Source organism: Choloepus didactylus, chromosome 16, assembly GCF_015220235.1.
Source record: "Choloepus didactylus isolate mChoDid1 chromosome 16, mChoDid1.pri, whole genome shotgun sequence".
NCBI lineage: Eukaryota > Metazoa > Chordata > Mammalia > Pilosa > Megalonychidae > Choloepus > Choloepus didactylus.
In genome coordinates, this window is record NC_051322.1 from 17,300 (window position 1) to 41,145 (window position 23,846).

At 52.7% G+C, this 23,846-nt stretch overlaps 1 protein-coding gene across 1 annotated transcript in view; it reads left to right on the top strand.

The window, feature by feature from the left end:
* The first annotated feature begins 710 nt into the window (after window positions 1-710).
* Window positions 711-23,846, top strand: part of PARD6G (par-6 family cell polarity regulator gamma) — a 104,810-nt gene continuing 81,674 nt past the window's right edge. The window contains exon 1 of the mRNA XM_037805679.1: window positions 711-908. Coding sequence (XP_037661607.1) covers window positions 837-908 — 72 coding nt within the window. The 5' untranslated portion in view covers window positions 711-836. The remainder of the gene's footprint in view (window positions 909-23,846) is intronic.

Here is a 23,846-nt window from a genome sequence, read left to right on the forward strand (position 1 = left end):
CCTGCTTGTCCTGTCTTCTTAGATGAATCATAAACTCTTCACCAGCAGGGATTGTTTTATTGTTTTGTGGTTTTGTCCGGCAACCCCTCTTCCAGAGCCCTCCCTGATGTTGCTAACAATTGATACCATAACTCTCCTAACAGCGCCCCCCACCCCACACACTTGGCTGCCTTTTAAAAACTCTTCCTTCTCATTGGACAGGCCCGAAGTTGCCTCTGACCCTCCCTTTACCCCTTTCAGTTTGACCTGTGTGGATTGTGCCTCAAGGGTTTGCCTCCCTGAAGCAGACCACCTACAAACTGGCCCCAATGGGTTTCTTTCCTCTCTCAAATAAGCACCCGAAACAATGGCAAATACAACTCCCTCGCAGGATGTGTGGTTGAGGGCAAACAGAACCGCTGCATAGACGAGCCCGCGTCCGAGCGAAAGGGTGCAGACACCCAAGGCGGAAAGCCAGGCGCCCTGGGCAGGTCAGGCGACGCCTTCTTTCCCGCGCTCCGGGACCGCGGACAACCGAGCGCCCCTACCGGCTGAGGGCCGCCGAGCGGCAGCCTCGGGAGAGGGAAGGCGGTGCGGTGGGCGGGGCGCGGAAATGGGGGGCGGGCTTCAGGGGCCGCGGGGAGGCGGACGGCGCGCGCCGGCCCCCCTCCCTCCGCTCCTCCCGCGCGCGGCCCTGGAGTCCGCGAGGCGCGCGGCAGCCGGGACCCGCGACCCCGCGCGGACCGTGAGGGTGGGGGCGCGGGGCCCGAGGCGTGACGGGTGGGCTCCGCCCCCCAGAGTCCTTTTGCAGCCCCTGCGCAGAGAGGGCGAAGACCAGGCTGACTCGGGCCGAAACCATGAACCGGAGTTTCCACAAGTCTCAGACCCTGCGGTTCTACGACTGCAGCGCGGTGGAAGTCAAGAGCAAGGTAAACCCCGTGCAGCTCTGCGCCCCTCCCTCCCCTTCCAAATGAATGGGGCGTCCACGCCACCGGGATTCCAGGGAAGCGGGAGGCGCGAGGCGCAGACGACAACTTTGTGACGCCTCGGAGCTCGGGCGCCGTCCGCCTCCACGCGAGGCTGTTCTGGGGTCCGCGGGACGAGCAGGGACCCCCAGGCGCCCCTCCCGCCGCCCGGCGCACACACAAAGCGCGCTGCCCCGGGAGGGTTCCCTTGGAGCCGCCACGCTCGGAGGGCCGAGAGCGCATCGGGAACCTAATGTGCGAGATCCGGACCCGCCTGGCCGAAACTGCTCTTTTGTTCAACGAGCCGAGGGGCGACCCGGGGCGCGCCACACGTTGGAAGGGAGGACGGCGTTTCCGGGGCGAACCCGGGACCCGGGGCTGCTCGGAATCTGGGACCGCGGAGGGGCCTCTGCGGGCCCGGGCCGGAGAAAGGGCCGTGCCGCCTTCTCCGGGCTGCGGAGGAGCCTCGTTAGCGGCGAGAAAAGGCGGCAGCCGGCGCCAGAGCGGGGTCCCCGGACCAGACTCTCAGACCCTGGCGGTCTCCCCAAACTACACCTCCCGGCGAGTCCCTTGGCCTCCCGGACTAGACTCACGGGCTAGACCTCCAGCCCTTGGCTAGCCCGACTCCCTTGCCGGGTCTCCCGGCCCAGTCCCCTTCCCCCGACTAGACCCCTCCGGCCGGGTTCCGGGAATAGACCCGGGCCCAACCCCCAGCGGGCCGCAGCCGGCAGCCCTGCCCGTTGCTGCGCCCTGGCCCGCGCGTGCCCGAACTTGCGGGTCGCCGGGTGTGTGTCTGGGTAATTGGCTGATGGGATGTGGCGAATCTGCCCTTTGCGGGGGCGGCTTCTCTCTGCAGACGCTTTTGTCGGTGAGTGGACCCCGCAGGCTGAGCGAGGGGCTGCAGTTCTTAGGGACCTGAGGAGGGGGCTTCTCCGCCTCGGGATGACTTGCACGAGAGCAGAGCAGCCCTCTCGCCCCTGTCGTTCCTTGTGAAGCAAGGTGGTGGGAGGGTGGGCTTGCGACCCCCCAACTGTTGGGACACCTCGGGGTGGGGTGCGCCTAGGGTGCCGCCTCGGGGGAAGTATGTGTGGAGCCCTGGAGGTGAGTACAGCAGCCCCCTCCAGGGCCTGTCCCGACCAGCCGCTGAGGGGGGTCCTTTGGTGTAGGGTTTCCAGAGCATCCATCCATCCATCCACCCAGAGGGAGGCCCCTAGCAACAGGAGGCGGGGTCTCCAGTCTCTGCAGGGAGTTGCAGGCTTCCGTTTCATCTTGGGGGACAAACTTTCTGAAACCATTTTCTAATAAGATCCCTATAGTCCTGCCCCCCTCCAAGGCTGATTCTGTAACACCAACCACACATCCCCCATCTTCCCTTTTGCCCAGGAGTGCCCCCCAAATCAAATGTGCACACTTGGAGTTACATAAGGAGAAGGAAACCACAAGCATGAGTGGGAGATTTAAAATAATTGTTGGGTTTCCTTGGCTCAGTTGGAATGTGACTTTCCAGAGCTGCACTCTCAGACCAAGCCAGAATGGTAACTTTTTATTTTGAGATAAATGTAGGTTCATGAGCAGTTGTAAGGATCCCGGGTGCCCTTCAGCTAGCTTCCCTCAAGGCTTGTAGAGCTAGACTACAGTTTCACATCCAGGAAATGGCATCGGTGCAGTCCTCTGACTGAATGTGGATGTCACCCGTCTAATACACACTGCGTGCATTTAGAGCTATACCATTCTGTCACGAGGCTAGGCCCATGGGGCTGCACAACAGCTCCATCACGAGGACCCTCCTCCCACCTTTTATGGAGGCTATTTATCTTTAAGTGTAAATCAGTTAAAGTTAAAACGTAAAACTCTGTTCCTGAGTGCACTGGCCACCTTCCCCTTGCTCTGTAGCAGTGTGTGGTTTACGTGATTAGACAGCACAGCTCTGCAGAACTGGAGGCTCCCGCGAGGCTCTGATAGATCTGGGCTCTGATAGATCTGGGGGGTTCCCGTCAGCAGGTCCTGGGCCCCGCGCTGGGCTGGTCTCCGGCAACTGCACAGGGAGCCGCTGCCTGTACCCCATGAGGCCAGGAGCCTGCCCTCGCCAGTCTGGGAGCTGTGGAGGTGACCACCCCTCCCCCAGCGCTGCCCAGCGAGGAAGTGGTGGCTGCACCACGCCCCAGGCTGGGTGCCTTCACGGGAGACGATGAGAGCCGGGTTTGGGCTGAACGTGGGTCCTGCTGGGCCTGCTGGTGTAAACTGCCCGCAGGCTTTCAGGGGCTTGCGCGGATGGTCCAGAGGGGCCCGCCTGGCTGTCCCTCCGTACGTACCGACCCACTGTCTTTGTAGTTAGCATTTGTTACCATGAGAGAATGTTTGGATTTTTTTTTTAAAAGAGGAACTAAACACACACACAAAGCGTTTGCACTCATGTTTTGGGGCATCTCACCGAGCAGGGGATGAGACAGTCGGGGTCCTGGGCGCCCTTCTTCTGCAGGCTTTTGGAGTCCATTTTTGTAGGGAGCCTGTTTTCACTGTAGCTGCTTTGTCAAACTAGAAGAGGAAACACTTTGTGACAGCGATGCTTTTGGCCTGGGATCAGGGTCCGGCCACCTTTCCAAGCTTCCGGGCAAGCCACTGAACTTTTAAGTCTCAGCTATGTCATCTGTAAAATGGACACAGTCACCTGTTCTGCTTGCCTCTCAGTTCCTAGGACCAAACAAGGTGGTAGATGTGGGAAGCACTTTGAAAACCACAAAGTGTCCCACTGTTGTGGGGCTGAGGGTCTGTGGTGCAATGTCCCATGGCATTTTGGGATGGAGGCTCTCAGGGTTTTTGACATTCGTCTGCCACAGCTGGTCCATTCCCAGTGACTCGGGGATGGGATCCAGAGGTGTGTTGAGGGGATCTGGCGGCCTCCACATCACCTGAGCCCCTGCTCTCCCCCAGACACTTCTGCGTTAACACCAGTAATTAACTGATTGCTCCCCAAGCCAGCAGTTTGTACTTTTGCTTCTCTGGTTCTGGTAATTGGGACACCATTCTCCCACTTACCTTTGAGTTTCGCCTCTCCTCCGGTGAGACTGAGGGAGGGGAGGGCGTTTCAGGAACAGGGAAGGTGGAGGAAACGGCCTTAGCGGGGAGCAGGAAGCCTGCGCGGCTGCACGGTGCACGGGGGCCGGGGGATCCGAGACAGTTCTCCTGAGAGGGTAGAAATCCAGGCGGTGCCTTTAGCTACCTTAGGGTTTCCCCCGCCCCACCAGGCTCTGCGTGTGAGTGAAGAGTGGAGGGGACCGGTTCCCACCGCGGACGCTCGGGGTCCCCGCCCTCTGCTTGCGGCTCCCGGCCTCAGTCTCCCCATGTGCTCTGCAGCCCGCGGCCGGCACCCGGCTCTGTCGCCCCCCCACCCCGCGATGCTTTCTTTAGAAATCTGCCCTGCCTTGGGGCGCTCTCAGGATGCTGCCCCTTCTACGAAAACTTCCCGGCCCCGCAGGACGCACCCCTCGGCCTCCCCTTGTCACGGAGCAGGCGCGAGTGGGGGCCTGGGGGGCCGCCCCCACGCCTGGCAGGGGTGACTGTGCTCACCTCGGGGTTTACCGCGCCTGCCCTGCTGGGGGAAGAGGGTTTAATCCTGCTTTTCTTCTTTGTTTAAATACTATTGGGGGTTGTTTTGAATTCTAAACAAATACTGTAGAAAATTGAGAAGCCACAGCCAAGCCTAAGGGGATAACGCCCACCGGCGGTGCCCCCATCCCCACAGGAAGCAGCTCCCATCGCTGCTGTGCGTCCTGGTCTTTCTACAGCATTTACACAGGTACACGCTCCCCTCCAACCTCACTCGTATGGCAAGTGTTTTGTTCAGGTCATTAACAGTTTTAAAAAGCGTTTTTAAACAGTGACTGCATAGCATTCATCATATGTCTAAACTACAATTAGCCAATCTATTTTTTCTTTTGTTGTAATGAACAATGCTGCAAATAACATCTCTGCTGTTTAAATTTTTTGTGTGTGGAATTCTGTTTCTTCAGGACAGTTTCCTTGAAATAAAACTACTGGGTGAAAGGGTATGCAGATTTTAAGGCTTTGAACACATATTGCTAGATTTTCTTCCAGAAAGGCTCTTCTACCAATTTGTGCGCTCTGCTTCCTGCTCCCTGCCTCCCTCCCTCCCTCCTTCCCCTCTCCTCCCTCCCTCCCTCCTTCCCCTCTCCTCCCTCCCTCCTCCCTCCCTCCCTCCTTCCCCTCTCCTCCCTCCCTCTCCTCCCTCCCTCCTTCCCCTCTCCTCCCTTCCTCCCTCCCTCTCCTCCATCCCTCCCTCCCTCCCTCCCTCTCCTCCACCTCCTTCCAGCACTGGATATTTTCTCGTTTGCCAATTTGGTAAGTAAAATGGTATGAATCACTTGAATTACTGGTGAATTGACATTTTTCATATTGATTGGTTATTTGTATCTTCACTTAAAGTTGATATATGGAAGCTGCTTGTCCACAGGTTTTCCAGTCAGTCCAGATGGTGCCGAGGGTAGCTCTGATTTTAGGAGGGCCGGATGAAGCTGGTGGCTCCCTGGAATGGCCTGGGCCTCCGGGAGCCACTGCTGAGGAGCGTCTGGCGGCAGCAGGGTCCGCGGGCCGGGGGGCAGCCGAGCAGGCCTGTTCTGTGTCAGCGTGTTTCTCCTGGTCCCCGAGATCTTATCTCCACAGCTGGCAGCAGTGCTCTGGCGTTGCAGACGCCCCTGCGTCTGGTGGATGACAGACAGCCGCGGGTGGGCGGAGCTTGGCAGGCCTTTCCCCTGGGCGGTGGGGACTTGCCTCCGTGGCCAGTTGGGAACTGCCTGGGCACGGTTTGACTCACCTGTGTGTTGGCTACACCCTTTGAGATTCCGGTTTTGTTCCATCCGTGAATTTCTGCATTTAAACAGGTTTGGTGGCTTGGCTTGAAGGGACCCTCATCAGGGACCCGAGGGGAGATCAGTTTGGTGGGAGGCCTCGGGGTCTCCCCGACCTCCCAACCTCTTGCTGGTTCCATGGCCTGTGAGCAGCAAACAGCACCCGATGCCTTCCCGAGTGGCAGCTCCAGCTGGCCAGGGTGCAGCACCCTTCCTAGGACCCGTGTCATTTCAGATAGAGAATCCCAGGACCCCGATTTTAGCTCTTCAGAGGAAGAGTGCCTGGGGTTGGAAGATGCAGTCATTCAAGCTCCCAGAAGTTCTCACGTTTGTGAGTCACATCTGGAACCAGAGCAAGAGGGCAAGTCCCCTAGGGGGGCAGGCAGGGAGGGGCTTGGAGTGACAGCAGCAGGAGCACCTGTGACAGCTGCAGCTACGGGGACCACAGGGGCCCAGGAGGCCGCGCTGTGCTCCGCTGCCGTTTCCTGGTGAAGTCCACGCAGGCGCTGCTCCCACCTCCCCCTCGGCAGGCCTCTGCTGGATCGCGGACCTGGGCTGCAGTGGAGGGCACTGGGACCCTGTGTGGCCACGCAGCTTCTCCCCAACACACCCCCCACAGCCCTCCTGTGGGGTCGTGGAAGGTAGGGACATGGTCCAGGTGACCAGTGTGTAGGGTTGAATTCCTCTGTGGGTCACCTTCTGAACTATTACTTAAAGTTTATTGAAGTACCCCCCCAAAAAATGCATGTTTGCATATATGGTCCAGACACTGTTCTAAATACACTGCAATTAGAAAGAATAGATTATTAATCCCTGACGTCACCCCGTAAGATGGGTTCTGTTATCATCCTCACTATTCGAATGTGGAAACTGAGTCACAGGGAGTTTAATTACCCACCCAAGGTGGTAAAGCTGGTAACAGGGACTCAAACCACAGCAGAATGGCTCCAAAGTCCATGGTATTTACCTCTAATTGCCAGTGGCTGCTGGTGGGGATAAGCCAAAACATCAAGGTTGGGATCCAGATGCCTGTGTTCCCACTTCCCTGGCATAAAGCGAGAGGTCCGCCTGTGCCTGGAGGTCGTGGGCACAGCTTGGGGGGTGGGGGCTGGCATCCCTGGGGGAGTTCTGCACCGGCTGGAGGGAAGCCCTCTGTTCAGTAGCTGTCCTGCCAAGGCTAATTCCATCCATTCATTCATGTATTCATTCTGCTGTTTATCCACTTCCCCAGCAACTGCTGTGTGCCAGGCTCGGTGCTGGAGGCACCCCCACCCTAAAAATTCACCAGTGCAGGCCCGGTCAAACCAAGGGGCAGATTTTGCCTGGACTGGGTGGAGGAGGGTGTCCTTTGTCCTGAGATCGAGGATATCAGCAAGTACACAACTCAACACGTCCTGAAACCAGAAGGTCTACTAGTGCCAGCCCAGCCCCTGCCCCCCGCCCTGCACAGGGCTTGCAGACCTGTCTTATCTCATCTTGCAGCAGCAGACACCTCGCCTGCTGGGGTTGACTGGACACAGGGCAGAGTGTCTGCTGCAGGCACGGTCTGCACTGCTCCCCAGCTCCACGGTGTTGGTTTGGGGGCTCAGAGAGCTTAGGGTGCTGAGAGGCCAGCTCAGAGCAGCAGTCATGTCCTCAGGGAGCCGTTCTACACTTTTCCTTGCATGCAGTGGGTGCTTATGAGATGTGGGCCCAGCCGAGTGCAGAGGGGCAGCTGGGTCTCCCTGGTAAACATCTGTTGGGACACCTCAGAACGGAGCACTTTTTGAGGCAGGAGACAAGTCCTTGGCATCTCTGAGGGTGAGGCCAGGGCCCCAACCTGTCCTGCCTGTGAGGATGAACAAGCCCACTGATGTTACTTGGGAGGTGGGTGGCATCAGCCAAGAAGAGAAGCCAGCCCCAGGTTTTAAAGCCGCAAGGGATGGGGTAACCGTGTTCTTTTGTGCCAATGTCATAGGGTTCATAATAAAGACAGCCTGATGCATAAAGCTGCTGGACCTCGAGCTCTGAAAGGAAGGGAAAGTTCCAGCTGCCTGTCTTCTGGCTGTTCAGTAAGAAAGCATGTACAACCAAAGTCCTTTTCCTCAACTGTTGCCATCCATGTTGTGTGCCAGAGGTTGGAAGACACCTTGCCAGTAAGGGGTTCCCCTTTAGGGGTTTTTGCTTCTGGACAATGCCAGGGCCCCAGGGATTCCAGGTCGAGGGTGTCGGCAGCGTTGAAGTCGTGCACATGCCGCCAGCACAGCGTCCGTCACTCAGCCTCTGTCATGAGCATGTTCACTCAGCATTGACTGACATGTAGACTATTCCAAATACTTAACCCAAATTTTACAATAAGGTACTATAAACGCCCCATAAAAGAAAAAAATTCAGACTTCTCTGGTACGAAGGGAGGGCCAAAACATTTTTTGTGGATTTTCTAGGGCCCCTGTCCCTGCAATGTGGAAGGATCCCAGCCCATCAGTGGATCTCTGGGTTTTCTCTCGTTTTTAGCCGTGATGAGCAAAGCAGCTGGCAAGGTTCTGGTGTGTGTCCTTTTTGGACAGATGCTCTCGTCCTCGGGCCCAGGGAGCACCGTCCTCAGAGGTCCCTGATCAAGTATCATGAAGAGAAACACAGGCATTGCTAAAGCTGCCGTTTTTGCATGGTAAGCTACTCTAGAGGAATTTGGAGACTCAAGTCATGTCAGGATCCCGTTTTCCATGGCTAGCGGAGCCTGAGCCCATGGGTTCCGTCCCAAGCCTGACTGCACTTTCCTTGCCATGGACCAAACAGGCTCTGCCTGCCAGACCGTTCCTCAGGTGGGCAGGGGCCGGAGGAGCCTCTCCCCTCGGCCTGCTGGGGAACGGGCCCTGTGGCCCACGCATGATGGAGTATTCTGGTGCAACCTGACATCACCTCGGCTGGCGCACAGCTCAGCTGACAGTGCCCCTTCAGCCTCCATGAGCTGCCTGCCCCAGTCACCCCATGCTGGTCCAGTTTCTCCTGGACCTGTGGCTCGGCTGACTCGTGAGGGTCAGGCTGGGCAGGGTCCGTCTCTGCGGCCAGGTGGTAGGGACCCTGGCCCGGGAGAGTGGATGACTGTGCGCTGTGCTTGTGGGGAGCCTGATGTTCATTCCTGACGCGTGTTTCTGTGAGGCTGCGAAGTCTTTGTGGGAGAAGCTAGCCCAGCTGGCGTTTTCCTATCAGGTGGAAGAAGTGTGAGGATAACTTCCTTTGCGGCACATCTGCTGCAGACCAGGCTTTTGGCACAGAGGTTTCTGTTGGTCTCCACGACCCCTCCCCAGGTGGACGGGGCTGGAGATTGCACAGACCAGGAGCCAGGGCTCGGAGAGGGGTCAGCGTGACCAACCAGGCCCCACCAGCAAGCGCAGACCCTTGGCAATGTGTTCGGACCCCAGGCTGGGCCCTCCATCGCCACACCATCCTGTTGCTCGTCCAGTCCCACCACCCCATGATTCCACCTCCTTGGAAACAGGATGTGACGTCCTGGCCCCGGAGGAGCCATCACACCTTCGATCCTGCCGTGGACACCTGCGTGCGCCCGGCAGACTGGGCTGCTGGCACCAGAGGCCCTGAGGACGGGACTTGGGGCGGGATACGGGGGTCCCCCAGGGCCGAGCAGGTCTGCAGGAGGATCTTGGCGCCTGTGGCGGGAGCGCGTTCCTTTGCGGGGGTGCTGAGCTGCGAGCCTGTGTGGTGGGGCTCTCCAGTCGAGAGGAAGCCTGAGGGGGGCTGGCATGTGCGTCTCCACCAGAGCTGCAGCCTCTGGTCCCGCTCAGCAGTGGGCACTTCTCTCATGAGTTACACAAAGTTATTTTTGTTTTGGAGGTGGGCCCTAGGAAATAGTCACCTGTTAGCCATGGAGGAGCTGGGGTGATGGTGAGCGATGGCTCCACTCAGAGATTAGGAAGCGGGGCTGGCTCGAAGGAGAAAGTGCTGAGGCCCCCAGTGCGGGTGAGTCCATGACCACATGCCCTGCGCTGCCCTTTCGTAAACCTAGGCCCGCAGGAGGCCTCCGTTTCCTGGATCTGCAGATGTGGGCATCTGTGGTGGGTTGACCAGGTGGCCGTCTGAGAGCGCGGGAGAAGCCTGAGCCTCGAGGAGGGGGCTGCTGTGTGGGCGTCTCCAGCCTCTCTGGTTTTCAGGACGGACGCTCAGTGGACATGCCTGTCAAGTGGACCATTTGTTGGGGGCTGACACAATCCCCAGCACTGGGTTAAACACCGCACGTGTTCTCTCTTGTTTCTCACTCCAAGCCAATAAGGAATACATCTTTTTTCCTGTTTTACAAACGAGGAAACAGGCTCAGAGTTGAATAAATTGTCCTGAGTTGGGTCGCCAGCGAAAGGGGAGTGAGGACCGGGTCAGCGCTGACGGGCTGCAGAGCTCTCCTGGCCCCTCTGCCCTGCGGAAGCTCTGGAGGCGCCTTCGCTCTGCTCGTGTGTTGTGCGTTCCAGTCGGGGAGCGAACTTGCTTCCCTCCACAGGCAGGTGTCTGCGAAGGCCGAGGACAGGCGTGCAGCCCAGCAGTCAGCCCACACACCCTGGCCCTGCTACCCCCGAGCCCTGCCCCAGCCAGAACTCGCTGCGCCCCGTGCACCTTGCTGCCACAGCTCGGCAGCCCTGGGTCACGTCCTCCCGACAGCATCCCTGGTGGAGCTCCTCAGGCTTTGCCTAAATCCCCTCCCGGAATCAAGCAAGGTCCCCTCACTCCCTTGGTGACTGGGCAGGTTATTGCCTCCTTCTGGGTGTCACGGTTCCGGCTTCATCAGGGTGACCAGTGCCACAGCTCCTGGAGGGCAGAGGCCGAGTGTGTGGACGGCCGTGTCCCTCCGCCTCACCTGGCCCGGTCCTCAGTGCCGAGCGAATGCACGCGCAGCAGCGGCGGGCGCCCCGGGCAGCAGTGTGGGTGCTCGGCCGGTTTCTGCAGACCCATCAGTGCCCCAGGGTCTCGTGCACAACCCGTGCCTGTGCGAGCAGCTCTGCAGGGGCCGAGGGGCCCGAGCTCTGCCCACCTGACTCAGTCTGAAGCCTGATGTTAAACCTGTCCTAGGTGTTGGCCCAGGGGCCTGCTGTTCTTTGCCACCCACCATACTTGTCTGCGAACGTGGCTTCTCACCACACCGCTCCTTGGCTGGGACCCCACAGGTGCTGCGGGGAGTTGTTCCCTGGACAGATGCTCGTTTTCATGACACTGCGTCCAGGCCGTCCTCCTCCCCTTCCCTTGACAGTGACCCCGTTCTGGCCGATGAGATCCCCTCAATGTCCTCTGCCTGGGAGCCCCACCCCGAGCTAGAGGGGCTGCCCTGCCCTGTTTCAAACCATCAGCCGCTCCTCAAAACCGCAGCGGAGCACACTGCCCTCTCCTTCCGCCAGGCCTGCTGTCCCCGCACCCAGTTTACCTCCGGGCCTGCGTGGCACAGCGCCTTCTGCAGTTGTGTGTTTGCTCGTGTGATGCAGCTTAACGTCAGGCCCTGGCACTAAACCTGCAGGGATTGTGTTCGTTTTGCTCAGCACCAGCACATCAGGCATTCTTCTACTTCTGTTGAATGAACAACTACTGAAACCGGGCCGGTCGCCCACGGGGTGCCCACAGCACCACCTCCCCACCTGCAGCCTGTGAACCCGGGTCCCTGGGTCTTGGGTGGGGCCAGCTCCAGCTGTGCACAGCAGCTGGTTCCAGGGACTCGCCTGGGCTAGCGGGGAGCTGGGACTTTGTGAAGCTGCCCCCTCTGGGCCCCAAGCCAGGTCCTGGTTTGGAGGGTCTACCGTGGGCTCCCAGGTGGCTCCTGCACTCACCAGGGTCTGCGCCCCCAGCCAGGCTCGCTGAGGGGTGGACAGCCCACTGACTCGGCTCTGTTCCCTTCCCCACTCCCACTGTCAAGGTTTCCCCTGAGTCATTTACCCCGTTTGGAAACATTGCTTCTGCAGGCTCCATAGAGTTCATCTGGGAATGTGTGTGTTTGCTGGATGTACTTCTTATTCTCACCATTTAACACCATGGTAAATATTTGGATGAGCACTTTCCATGAGAATCTCTGCCATGCTTCCGATGCCTTCCTCGGGTGTGTGCACCTGACGGCCCTGCTCGACCTCACCTGGGCCACCTGCACCCCCGGCCAGCTTGCTGGGCCAGAAGGCAAATTTAATACGTCACATTTTTAAATGTGCTCCTGAGACAGATTTTCTTTCACTGTGAGGGACCGTTTGTGTGTAAAGGCACAGCCATCCCTAGCGGCCCCTTGGGAGCATCTTTATGCAGGATGGATGGGCGCTGTTGGGAGGTGGCCTGAGGACCAGTCTGGGCCTTCTGGGGTGATGGCCATGGATGCACAGAGGAGGACTGGGGCAGAGTGAAGGCCCCTGGGTGCAGGGAAGAGCCCTGCATGCCAGGAGAGCCCCGGAGGACTTCCTAAGAATAAAGTGGTGCTGTGCTGGCCTTCTCTGCATCACATTCTGTTGCACTGGTGCTAGGTAGAAGCAGCTGCATGGTGGCCCGTTCCGTGTGAGAGGCTGTGCACGTGCTGCAGGTTCCGGTGGCTCAGAAGCCAGCTTGACCCAGTCCTGGAGAAGGGAGCAGGGCCCGGTTTTAATGCAGTGGACTGGTTCCAGGTCCCCTCCCCAGCTTCTGCCGCGGTGCTGTGCCCCCTCCCCACAGACATGCCTGGGGTCCTGATGCACTCCTGCCTTAGGGCTCTGAGACGGTGGGAGCAGAGTGGGGTTGGCATCAGGGAGCCCAAATTGGGGCTGGGGCCCGGCCCGGTCCAGGGAGGACACGCTGACCACCTGCCCACCTCTGACCCCGTCCTTCCTCGTCGATCTGCACATCCTGCTGCGCACAGAGACAGCACATGGCATCCAGTGCCTCCTGTTCCCAGCTGGACCTGGAAGACAGGACGTGAGGTGGACAGCACGGGGAGCGGGATGTGGGCAGCATGGAGAGTAAACCTGGAGGGAGGGCGGAGAGCAGCCCTCGTCTTCCTGGCCAGCAGGGACCTCCCCTGCGGCTGCACACGGGGAAGGGGCAGCGTGAGCAAGGCCCAGAGGCCGCGACCACGAACCGCAGGGGCGCAGCGCACCAGGGCTGAGGAGACGGGCGGGAGGGTGGCCGTGGGCTTGAAGAGCAGATTCCATCCCAGGGAGGCCTGGGCCTGGGGAGGGCTGTGGCGGGGGCGGGCCCTGTGCTGGGATGGCCGCGCCCCCCGTTTCCCTAGCAGATCGTTGGATCCATGCAATCTCTTCCCAACTTCCAGATGTGAAACTACAGCCCTCCCCATGTCCATTGCTCTTCTCCCCCTTTCCCCTTCACACTCACCAACATCTAACACACTACACAACTTTCTTGTCTGTTACTTTCATTGTCTGTCTTCCCCACTAGAATGTACATTTCACGAGACCAGGTAGCTTTCCTGTTTTCTTCGCTCAGTGTCCCCAGTGCTTAGAATAGAACTTGGTGCAGAGATGCTCAGTCAAGACCCACTGAATGAATGAAAGCAGGGGCCGCTCCTCATACCACCCACCCTGTCGTTCCTCATCTGTTCACTCAGTAGATGTCCTTTGATGCCTGCTGTGTGCCATGCTCTGTGAGGGGTAATGCTGAGACCATAATTTATATTTTATGACTGTAAAGTACAGCACAGAAAAATGTCAGTTCAAGGACTATGTTCCTACTCAAATAAGGAAAATGCTGCAGTCACCAAAGGAGCACTGGGTGCAGGTGCTGGTGGGCTCCGAGGGCCCGGGCGGCCTGGGTCTCCCAGTTGCCTTCTTTTCCTGGGGTCGTTCTGCTTGAGGGCAGTGGGGGGTGTAGGTGGGAAGCAGCCTGGGGGCTCCAGGGGGCACTAATCTGCCCAGAAAGCAAAGGCCCCCCAGGCCTGAGCAGAACGCTGTTGGCGGTTTGGGGCCCTGCACCTTCCCCACTGGCGCCCGCCTGAAGCAGAAGACGGAAACCTGCTGCCAGCCTGCAGCTGAGCCCTGTGGCCTTTGCTTCCTTAGAACTGGCCCCTCATGTGGGCCGCGGTGGACGCTGCAGCGCCCTGCAGGGAGGCGGGTGTGTTTGCAGTGTGTGGACCCAGCACGTTGAGCTGGTTTGCGCTCACCGGCCTCCCTTCTGTCATGTAGAGGCGTCTTCATCGACATGCTGATGTGCAGATGGCTTTTGGCTCCAGACCGAAGGTGCCTCTGGCGAGTCATGTACAGAAGAGCAAGGTTGATGGGGCGGATTTTCCTGCAGGGGAAGCAGAATCTGTTTCATGACTTTGTTCTCATATCTTGTCCTGTGTTCCTGTTGGTGACATCGTCCGGTGATGCCAATTTAATTAAAATTCTGTCGTTTTGTTTTACAATGGGTTGACAGTGGTTTAGTTCACCAGCTCCACTGCGGTATGCTACGCTGCAGTGACTTGCCCTTGGTGAGCTGTGGGCTTCGGGAAGGAGGGGCCTGACCTCTTGGCTGAGTCCGGTGGGTGCTCTGGGGTGGCCGTCGGGCCAGCAGCTGGTAGGCTCTCCTGGCCTTTACCGTTCCAAGCCCCGAACTGCAGCTCCAAAGGCTCTGAGCCTCTGGTTCCTGTCCTTGCAGACCCGTCCTCAAAGTCAGGGTGCCTGCGACTCGAGGCTAGCTCTCCCCACAGAACTGCGAGCATCCAGCCAAAGAATGTTTTCAAAATGCAGCAATTACAGGAGGAAAGCTTGGTGCCGGCCAGGTGGGCAGTGTGCCGGCACTTGCTTGGAGCTGTGGGAACACCCATGCAGCTCACACACACATGCTTTCATGTGCATAAAACACCTCTGAAGGGCGATGAAAACTGCAACTGTTGGTCCCCGCAGTGTGGGGCTGGGGGCCGGGACAGTGGAAAGGAAAGACTTTTCAGTGAATACCCTGTGTGTTTTGAGTTATGTGGTCGTATACCTACATAAACCAGAAAGAAAAACATACTAAGAAGTGATAGTGTGATCTCAATTAAAAACCAAAAAACAAAAAACTGTGCATTTTGGAAAATCCTGGAAGAATGTCGTCTCACGCGTAGCAGTGACTGCTCTGTGTGTGGGACGAGGGCAGCGCTTGCCGCCGCCTGGGTAGGACCGTGTGGCCCCGGAGCAGGAGTCTGGCTTGGGGAAGGGGCTGGTCCGCCAGCTCCGGACCACCCCTCAGGGGCCGCGTCTTTCCTTGTGGTTGTTTTTCCTTCTAGAGTGACATTTGCAGATTTCTGCTGGATTTTCCCAGAGTGAATGTGCTCACAGCATGTGGTCAGCTTTTCCCACCCCTTCAGACTGCCTCTATTTGGTGCGTTAGAAGATGGATGCTTTTTGAAAAAGAACAGAGTGTTTTGAGGAAATGACAAAGGATGATGGAAACTCAGTGTTAGAAACCTTTGCCCTGTGAGTTGATTTCCCTTTTTGTGTGTAAACAGGGAGACCAGCTGGAGTGGGGACAGGATGGTGGCCAATTGTGACCAAGCACAAGCGATCCCCCCTCTCCGAGTTTTAAAGGGGGAGGACATACCTTTCCCAAGTGGCTCTGAAAATTAAACATCATCTATGTGAATTTCCTGCCCAAAGTAGCTATTAAAAGTACAGCCCTTAGTTTTTACCACCTTTCTCTGAGGCCCGTTCCACGGGTGCAGGACCTGAGTGCCACCCCCAGCTGGAAGACAGCAGTGTGGGAGGAGACGGGGTGGACTCCTGCTGGCCCCTCCTCACTGAGCACCCCATGAAGGGTCCACAGACAGGGACCCTCTCCCAGCGCCCTCTTTAGCACAGGGCATGGTGCCACCATCCCTTGGGTGGTATTGAGCCAGAGCTGCACCTTCATCAGGAAAAACATGGAGTTGTAAGTTTTTAAAGTAAATAGTAATGGAGGGAGTTGAAGATGAAACCTGGTACCATTTTTTGAGCTGTAAGAACAAGGCACTACTTGGTGGCTTGGAGTGCAGGCAGCTTAGTGCTGTGGGAGAAGCACTGGACCAGGAGTCCGGGAAGGGAGTTTATCTCCAGCATAAAGTTAGACAGCTCTGTGGCCCAGGGCAGGTCTCTCAACCTCTCTGAGCCTCATTTGTGTAAGGAGGGATGGGAATGGCACACCCAGCCGGGAAGCTGATGAGTTAATTGTGGCCCCCGTAATTGAGGGGCACTAAAGACACTTAAATGCACACCCCAAAGGTATGCTGAGGAGAACTGAGAATCTGTCCTGACCTTACTGAATTAGGGTACCGTGGGAAGCCAGACGCATTTGGATTTGTCTTTTAGACAAAGGGCTTGATACTTTCTAGAGCCGTTCGTGCCCAAATTAAATGTTCTACACAGACGGTTTGTTTAAATGTATGGGTATGTTTAGATAGACTCCCTTAGGTGTCTTGAAAAAGAAAATTTTACATTTTAAATCTTTTTTTAACCTGTAAAGTAAGATATAATCCTGGAAATCCTAAAGGTTATGAATTATCCTTGGGGTCATATTTAGGGGATAGACAGTGGCTGATGAAAGTAGGTTTGTATTGCCAGAGTCCAGTGATTCCTGAAATACTCATATTTTTAGGTTCTGAGTGCGCCGTGGGGCTCCTCCATGGGGTCGGGTGGAGCAGGGAGAGGGAGGAAGGCAGGTTCTACCTGTTCAGGCCGCCTGCCCTCCGTCCACCTCACCAGCGGCAGCCTGGAAAGCTCGTCCTTCCAGCTGGGTGGGTCCGAGTCCCACACCCTGTGCTCTCTGCAAGGCCAGCAGGAACGGGCCTCCGGGCCCCCAGGGCTTCACACTGTGACGCGGCCCCCTGCCCAGCAGACGGCCAGAGCCCGTGGCCCCTGGGCTTCCTGTTGGCACGAAGCGGGAGCAGAGCCTCCGTGTCCACCCTGCCCGCCAGGGACGTCCACGTCTGAACACAGCTTCCAATCAACCTTCAACTGGCTGCTTTTTTTTTTAAAATTACTCTTTGAGGTTACTCCTTTTTTTGTTTTTGGTTTTCTTTCTTTTGTTTTATTTTGGTTTTTTCCTTTGTTTGTTTGTTTTTAGCAATTGTCTGGAGATTAGAATTAACATCTTAATTTAAAACAATCTAGTTTAGATTAAAACTAGCTTGATTTCAATAACATACAAAAACTTTGCTTAATATAGCTCTGTTCCCAGCCCCTTCTTTTGTGGTATTATTGCCATACAAATTACATTTTTTTTTGTTTTTGTCAAAACATTTTTATAATCATTGCTTTATTTAGGAGAAGAAATGATTTACAAACAAAAGCACATTTATATTGTCATTTATATTTACCTATATAGTTATTTTTATCACAGCTCATTTTTTGTGTGTGTGGATTCAAATTAATGTATAGTGTAGCCAACCTTACAATCTTTGGTATTTCTTATAAGGCTGGTCTTCCAGTGACAATTTTTCTCGATTTTTGTTTATCAAGGAATGTCTTAATTTTTCCTTCATTTTGGAATGATAGTTTTGCTCTACATAAAGATTTTGGTTGACATTCTTTTCCCCCATCCATTTCAATGTGTTATCCCACTGCCTTTTGGCCTCCACGACTTCCGATGAGAAGTCAGCTGTTCCTCTCATTGGGATCCTTCGTATGAGATGAATCATTTTTCTCTTGCTACTTTCAAGGTTTCCTTTGTCTTTGGGTTCTGAAAGTTTGACTATGATATGTTTTTGTTTCTTGGTTACTAAAACAAATGCTATGCAATGGGTTGGTTTAACAACAGGGACTTACTGGTTCACAGTTTTGAAGCTAGGAAAGTCTAAATCAATGTGTCAGCAAGTTGATACTTTTCCCCTGAAGCATCTGGGGGTGGTTGCCAGCGATTCTTGGTTCTTGGCTTTTCCGTCACATGGCAATGCACATGGTGTCGTCTTCTTCATTTTCTGGCTTCTGTTGACCTCCAGCTTCTGGCTGTTTCCATGTTTTACTTCTCCTCCTCTGTCTGACTTTCACTCTGCTTGTCAAGAACTCCTGTAATCTGGATTAAAGCCCGACCGGATTCGGTTGAGTCACACCTGAACTGAAGAAACTGCTTGAAGAGATTTCCAATGGTTTACACCCACCAGAAAGCAGCCCAAGACAAAGAACATGTCCAAACTGGGTTGTACAATTCAGTCCACCATACTGTGGATGTCTGAGTGTATTTTACTTGGATTCGTTGAGGTTTTTGGATATGTGAAGTTTTTTTTTATCAAATTTGGGGAGTTTTTGGCCATTAGTTATTCAAGTATTCTTTCTGCTCCTTTCTCTTTGCTCTCCTGGGGATTCCATGATGTGTTGGGGTGTTGATTGTGTCACACAGGTCTCCAAGGCTTTGTTCATTTCTCTTCATTATTTTCTTTCTGTTCTTCAGACTGTATAATCTCAGTTATCTCAATGATTATATTTTCAAGTTTGCTAATTCTTTCTCTTGCCACCTCAAATCTACTGTTGAGCCCCTCTAGTGAAATTTTTATTACACTTATTGCATTTTTCAACTCTAGAATTTCTACTTAGTTCTTTTAAAATAATTATTTCTATCTCTTTGTTGATATTCTCTATTTGGTGATAAATTGTTCCCATGCTTTCCTTTGGTTCTTTATACATAGTTTCCTTTAGTTCTTTGGACATATTTGTATTGCTGAGTTTAAAATCTTTTTTTAGTAAGTGCAATACCAGAGACAGTTTTCATTGACTGTTTCTCCCCCTCTGCATTGACCACTCTTTTCTCTTTCTTGTGTATCTCATAATTTTGTTGAAAACTGGATGTTTTAAATAATATAATGTGGCGAATCTGAAAATCATACCTTCCCCACTCCTGGTTTGTTGCTGTTTAGTGACTTGCCTGGACTAATTTTGCAAAGCTTGGATTCTTTGTCACATGTGACCCCTGAAGTCTCTGGTTGGTCGGCTGATGACTGCACAGAGATTTCCTTACAGGCCTTGAACCAATAAGTCTCCTGACCTTGGCTGAGGGTTTCTCGTGTGCACTAGGGCATGACTTTAACATCTCTGTGCTTCGCAACTCCATGTTAACCTTTACTTTCCAACTGCAGAGAGCAGATGTGAGCTGTAAGGCCTTTTCGGGTCTTTCCTGGTCACGCACACAGCCCTTCATGTGTGTGGCCTTCGAGATTCCAGAAACATATTGGAGCCTCTCATAGCCTACTGTGCATGTCTCATATCCCACCATTTCTTTAAAGCTTTTAGCTAGTGTCTAATTTGCCCCAGTTGGTAACACCATCTCAGGTACTTTCTTGGAGATCTTTCTGTGGTGGTCTTCAAATGTAGAATATCACCAAAAGGAATTTTGAAAACTACCACCATAAAAGGGATAATATAATTTTAAGTTGATATCTAACTTTTCTTATAATAAATATAAATAATTGCAAGGGATATAATTTACAGTGTATTGTAAAAAAATTTCATTTAAAAATAAAACTTTCATCTTATGATCTTTAAACCGTAAACAACTGCTGCTGACAGTTTCCAGCAAATGCCCTGTGAAAAGGGCTTTTCCCACTTCACAGCTCTGACTCAGGTCAAATAAAGACAAGTCCCATCAATAGGGCTTTTTAAGGGAGCTGTAAGACAGGTCTAATAATGAAAATGCTGGGAATGGGGTTTTGGGGGGAGTTTCAAATAGGTGCTGCCTTCTCTTGGGCAGCAGGCTGCTGGTTTTCAAGGCTACCACAAAGCAGAGGGGAGAGGAGTAGGTAGTTAAAATGCCACAAAACTTGTTGTTCTTTCTGAGACTCTGCTGTTTTTCTGGAATAAACACTTTGGATTGTTGCAACCCTTTGGTTAATTTCCAGAGTTATGGAATATTTGATTTTGACAATTTTTGCCAGTGCCCTCTTGCTTTTATGGGGGGAGTAGAATTTTCAGGGGTCTTTTCTCTGCCATCCCAGAAGTGCTTCAAGGTTAACTCTTCAATCCACAGCACCCAGCAGCACCCTGGGCTGTGAGCTCCTCTGGCTTTCTGCTACTCTTTCTGTCTCCTTGCTTCTGGGCCCGGATCCTTGTAAGAGTTCACTCAGTGTACACTACGCCTGCAGCAGCCATGTTCAATGATCCTCGTCAGAGCTATCTCTTCTGCCTGAAGGGAAAGAGAATTTTAACTATGGCAAGAAATTATTTTAAACTATTTTTAAAAAGCTTTGTTTTACAAGGGGTGACAGTGTGATTGTGAAAACCTTGTGGATCGCACTCCCTTTATCCAGTGTATAGATGGATTAGTGGAAAAATGGGGGCAAAAAATGAATGGAAAATAGGGTAGGATGGGAGGTGTGCCAGTTTGAATGTATTATGGCCCCCCAAACACCAGTATCTTTGATGTAATCTTGTGTGGGCAGACCTGTTAGTGTTAATTAGATTGTAATTCTTTGAGTGTTTCCATGGAGATGTGCCCCACCCAACTGTGGGTGATGACTGGATAATTTCTATGGAGTTGTTGGCCCACCCACTGGGTGGGTCTGAATTAAATTACTGGCACACTATATAAGATCAGACAGAAGGAGCAAGCTTGCTACAGCCAAAGGGACACTTTGGAGAAAGCACAGGAGCTGCAGGTGGGAGACAGTTTGAAGATGGTGGTTGAAAGCAGATTCTTGCTCCAGAGAAGCTGAGAGAGGACAAATATCCCAAGTGCAACGAAGAGTGACATTTTTGAGGAACTGCAGCCTAGAGAGGAACACCCTGGGAGAAAGCCATTTTGAAACCAGAACTTTGAAGCAGATGCCAGCCATGTGCCTTCCCAACTAACAGAGGTTTTCTGGATGCCATTGGCCATCCTCCAGTGAAGGTACCCAATTGCTGATGTGTTACCTTGGATACTTTATGGCCTTAAGACTGTAACTGTGTAACCAAATAAACTCCCTTATAAAAGCCAATCAATCTCTGGTGTTTTGCATTCCGGAAGCATTAGCAAACTAGAACAGGGGGGATCATTTGGGTGTTCTTTTTCACTTTTATTTTTTATTCTTATTTTCATTCTTTCTGATGTAAGGAAAATGTTCAGAAATAGATTGTGGTGATGAATGCATAATCATGATGGTACTGTGAACAGTTGATTGTACACCATGGATGATTGCATGGTGTATGAATATATTTCAATAAAATTGAATTTATTAAAAAAAAAGCTTGGTTTTCTAATTATGGTGTAAGGATCAGATTATTACTTGCTTAATATTTTTAAAGGGAATAAGGTTGATTTCCATGTAGAAGCCGATAGTCATTTTTGCTCATTGACCTCAATCTTTTATATTTAAGAGCATTTTCAAGAATTTTAAAAGGTAAAGTCCATTCCACCTCCAATTTTTACTGCCTGGTTGTAGGAATAATAGTTGGGGTCAGCTGTGAAAGCAAATAAATATTATTCTAAAAATAATCATGCAATGACAATTCTTTTAGCTGGAAGGTTTGGAATATAAAGAGTTGATAATCTGTGAATTTCTAAATAATGAATTATCTTACAATTTAAAAAAAAATGCTTGATTCTTTACCTTTTTTTTTTTTTAATCAGTTTTCAGTATAACACCAAATTGCTTCCCTAGCATCCTCCAAAGATGATAAATAGCAGGGAGTCATGGCGGCCTCTGGGGTGGCGGCCAGGAGGGGGGCCCAGGACGGCTGAGGGGCAGATCCAGCTTGAGGAGTGAGCTGTCCCGGGTGCGAGCTCCAGCATCCTGTGCACTGAGTGTAGTGGCAAGATCCTGCCCAGCCACCCAGCGCTCAACACACACCTGGTCCAGAGCCACCGCCTGCAGGACGGCACAGGCAATCAACAGTAAGGAAAGATTTGGAAACTGTACTGAAATTCTACTGTTGTCCAAGTGAAGGATGTCCTAGAGGCCCTGACAGAACATTTTCTCAATTCTCTCTTGTAAAACAGCACTTTATGAAAATGCAGGCTGAAAAGCATAAATTTAGTAAGGCAGCACTTCTTACGGGACATGAAAAGACACGTGGAGGATTGTGGCAAGACCTTCCGGTGCACATGTGCTTGTCCGTACGCCAGCAGAGCCTTGCAGTCACCCGTCTACCGAACCAGCCGTGAGATCCCTGCTGAGCACAGGGATCCTCCAAAAAGAAAAGGAAAAGGGAGAACGCCACAAACAACCAGAAGTTGGCAAAAAAGACCGTTGAATCATTGATGGATAAAACAACCTCTAGACCAGACACTCAAGAATTAGAAGCTTCAGAAATAAAGCCAGTGGCTTCCTTTGAAGACTCTTGCAGCTCTAGTGCCAGAAAACAGACTCTTACAACACCTCCAATATATCCTTCGATGTTGCTCTTAAACTGCCGGTTGTGCAGTTGTCTCTGCTAGTGGCAGTGGGTGTGGATCAGGCTCTGCCATGGGTGCCGTGTTCTCAGGAGCCACGGGCTCTATTCACTTACTCCCCTTGTCCATAGGAACTGATCCTCTGAAGCAGAGCCTGCCTCTCCCCCAAATTGTGAATGCATTGCTGTTGAGCCCATCAGAACAGGAGTGGAACTTGGGTCGAGTCCACCTCCGAATTTATAGCAACCAGGGAGCACGTTCCGAAGAGCAGCATTTCCATCAATGTGCAGACAGATCTGTCCCAGGCCTCAGCAGGCGTCTCACTGTCTGCACAGTGGCTTCCCTGGGCTCCTCTGTGTCATCTTGTTCTCACACTGATTTGACGTTTGGTTCTCAAGTTTCACTTCCCATTAGTGTTTGCACTCAAACACGGTTACCCAGTTCTAAAGTAACTTCATCTATAGCTGCGCAGACCATTGCTTCTTTAGATGCTTGTTTGCAGTCAGGTGGGCTCTCCAGAATAAACGCACACCACTGGAGGGCAAAGTCCCACAGAAGATCAGGAACACATGGACCAAGCGGTAATGTGCAGACATTTCTGAGAACACACACTCATCACACAGGGTTTCTACAGACAATTTTGTAAGCAGCAGTTTTGTAGCAGATACTGTAACTCATGGTTTCTTTTCTCAGAACAATCCTAAGACTTTAAATCAAGATACTGAGAAATCTGCACCAATTCTAAACTTCAGTGAGCAGGATAGCATCCTTCACAAAACATGATAGATAATCAGACCCAAACCATAGATTAAGTGATTTAGAAATCATCTTGTCAGACATTGGATACTCGCAGTCTTCTGTCTGACACAAACTCTAGACCCGACACACAGCTCCTATCTGGCCCTGCCCAGAATCCCGGAATAGATTTTGGTATTGAAGTGTTCTTTTCAGTCTCAAATATCAAAACTCAAGTGAAGAGAGTGAATTCAGCAATATGAACACTGAACCAGTCTTAGAATCCCAGGACATCAAGACCCAAACTGATGTTTTACTTGCAGACACCTCTGCTCAGTCCTACAGTTGTAGGGGAAACACCAACTTCTTACACAGACAGACTTAAACTTCTTCTTAGAGAGCAGACCTCATCCGCCTCTGGGCAGGATTCTGAAACACTCCAGCTTTTCCACGAGCACTGATTCATCTGACGCAGAAACCCAAACAACGGATTTCCACTAAGAACCTCCCTGCTCCAGAAAGCAAAGTTCAGTTGAAAAGTACAGACACATAGACTATGAATTCTGGTTTTGAAACCCTGGGGAGTTTGTTTTTCACCAGTAATGAAACTCAAGCAGCCCTGGATGAGTTCCTTCTGGACGATTTGTCCTGTGATGGGGTCTCAGTTCAGTTCTGAGGAAACCCAGATGTGGGCAGAACTACACAGTCTCCAGCTTCTAAAAGAGACATACACGTGCGGGGCAGCATTACAGTTTGCTTCTGGATTTAGAAAATGGGGAATGGGGTCAACGGTATTAACTACTGAATATAGTTTATGCAGTTGCTTAGATTCTTTGTGGTTCTTTACCTTTTGTACTAGTAAACATGAAATTTGTGTATAAATGTGAGTGTATTATAAAATGCATGATGCTGATCTAAAAATGATTGTTTTCGTGTTGCCTACCATTGCCCCTTCAAAACTAGTCTTCCCTTCTAAAAAATAAATGTATTTTACACCTGTAAAAACAGTATTAGCCATTTAGCTGATGCCAAGCTTAGCAGGTACTAGCATACAAGCTTTTCAAAT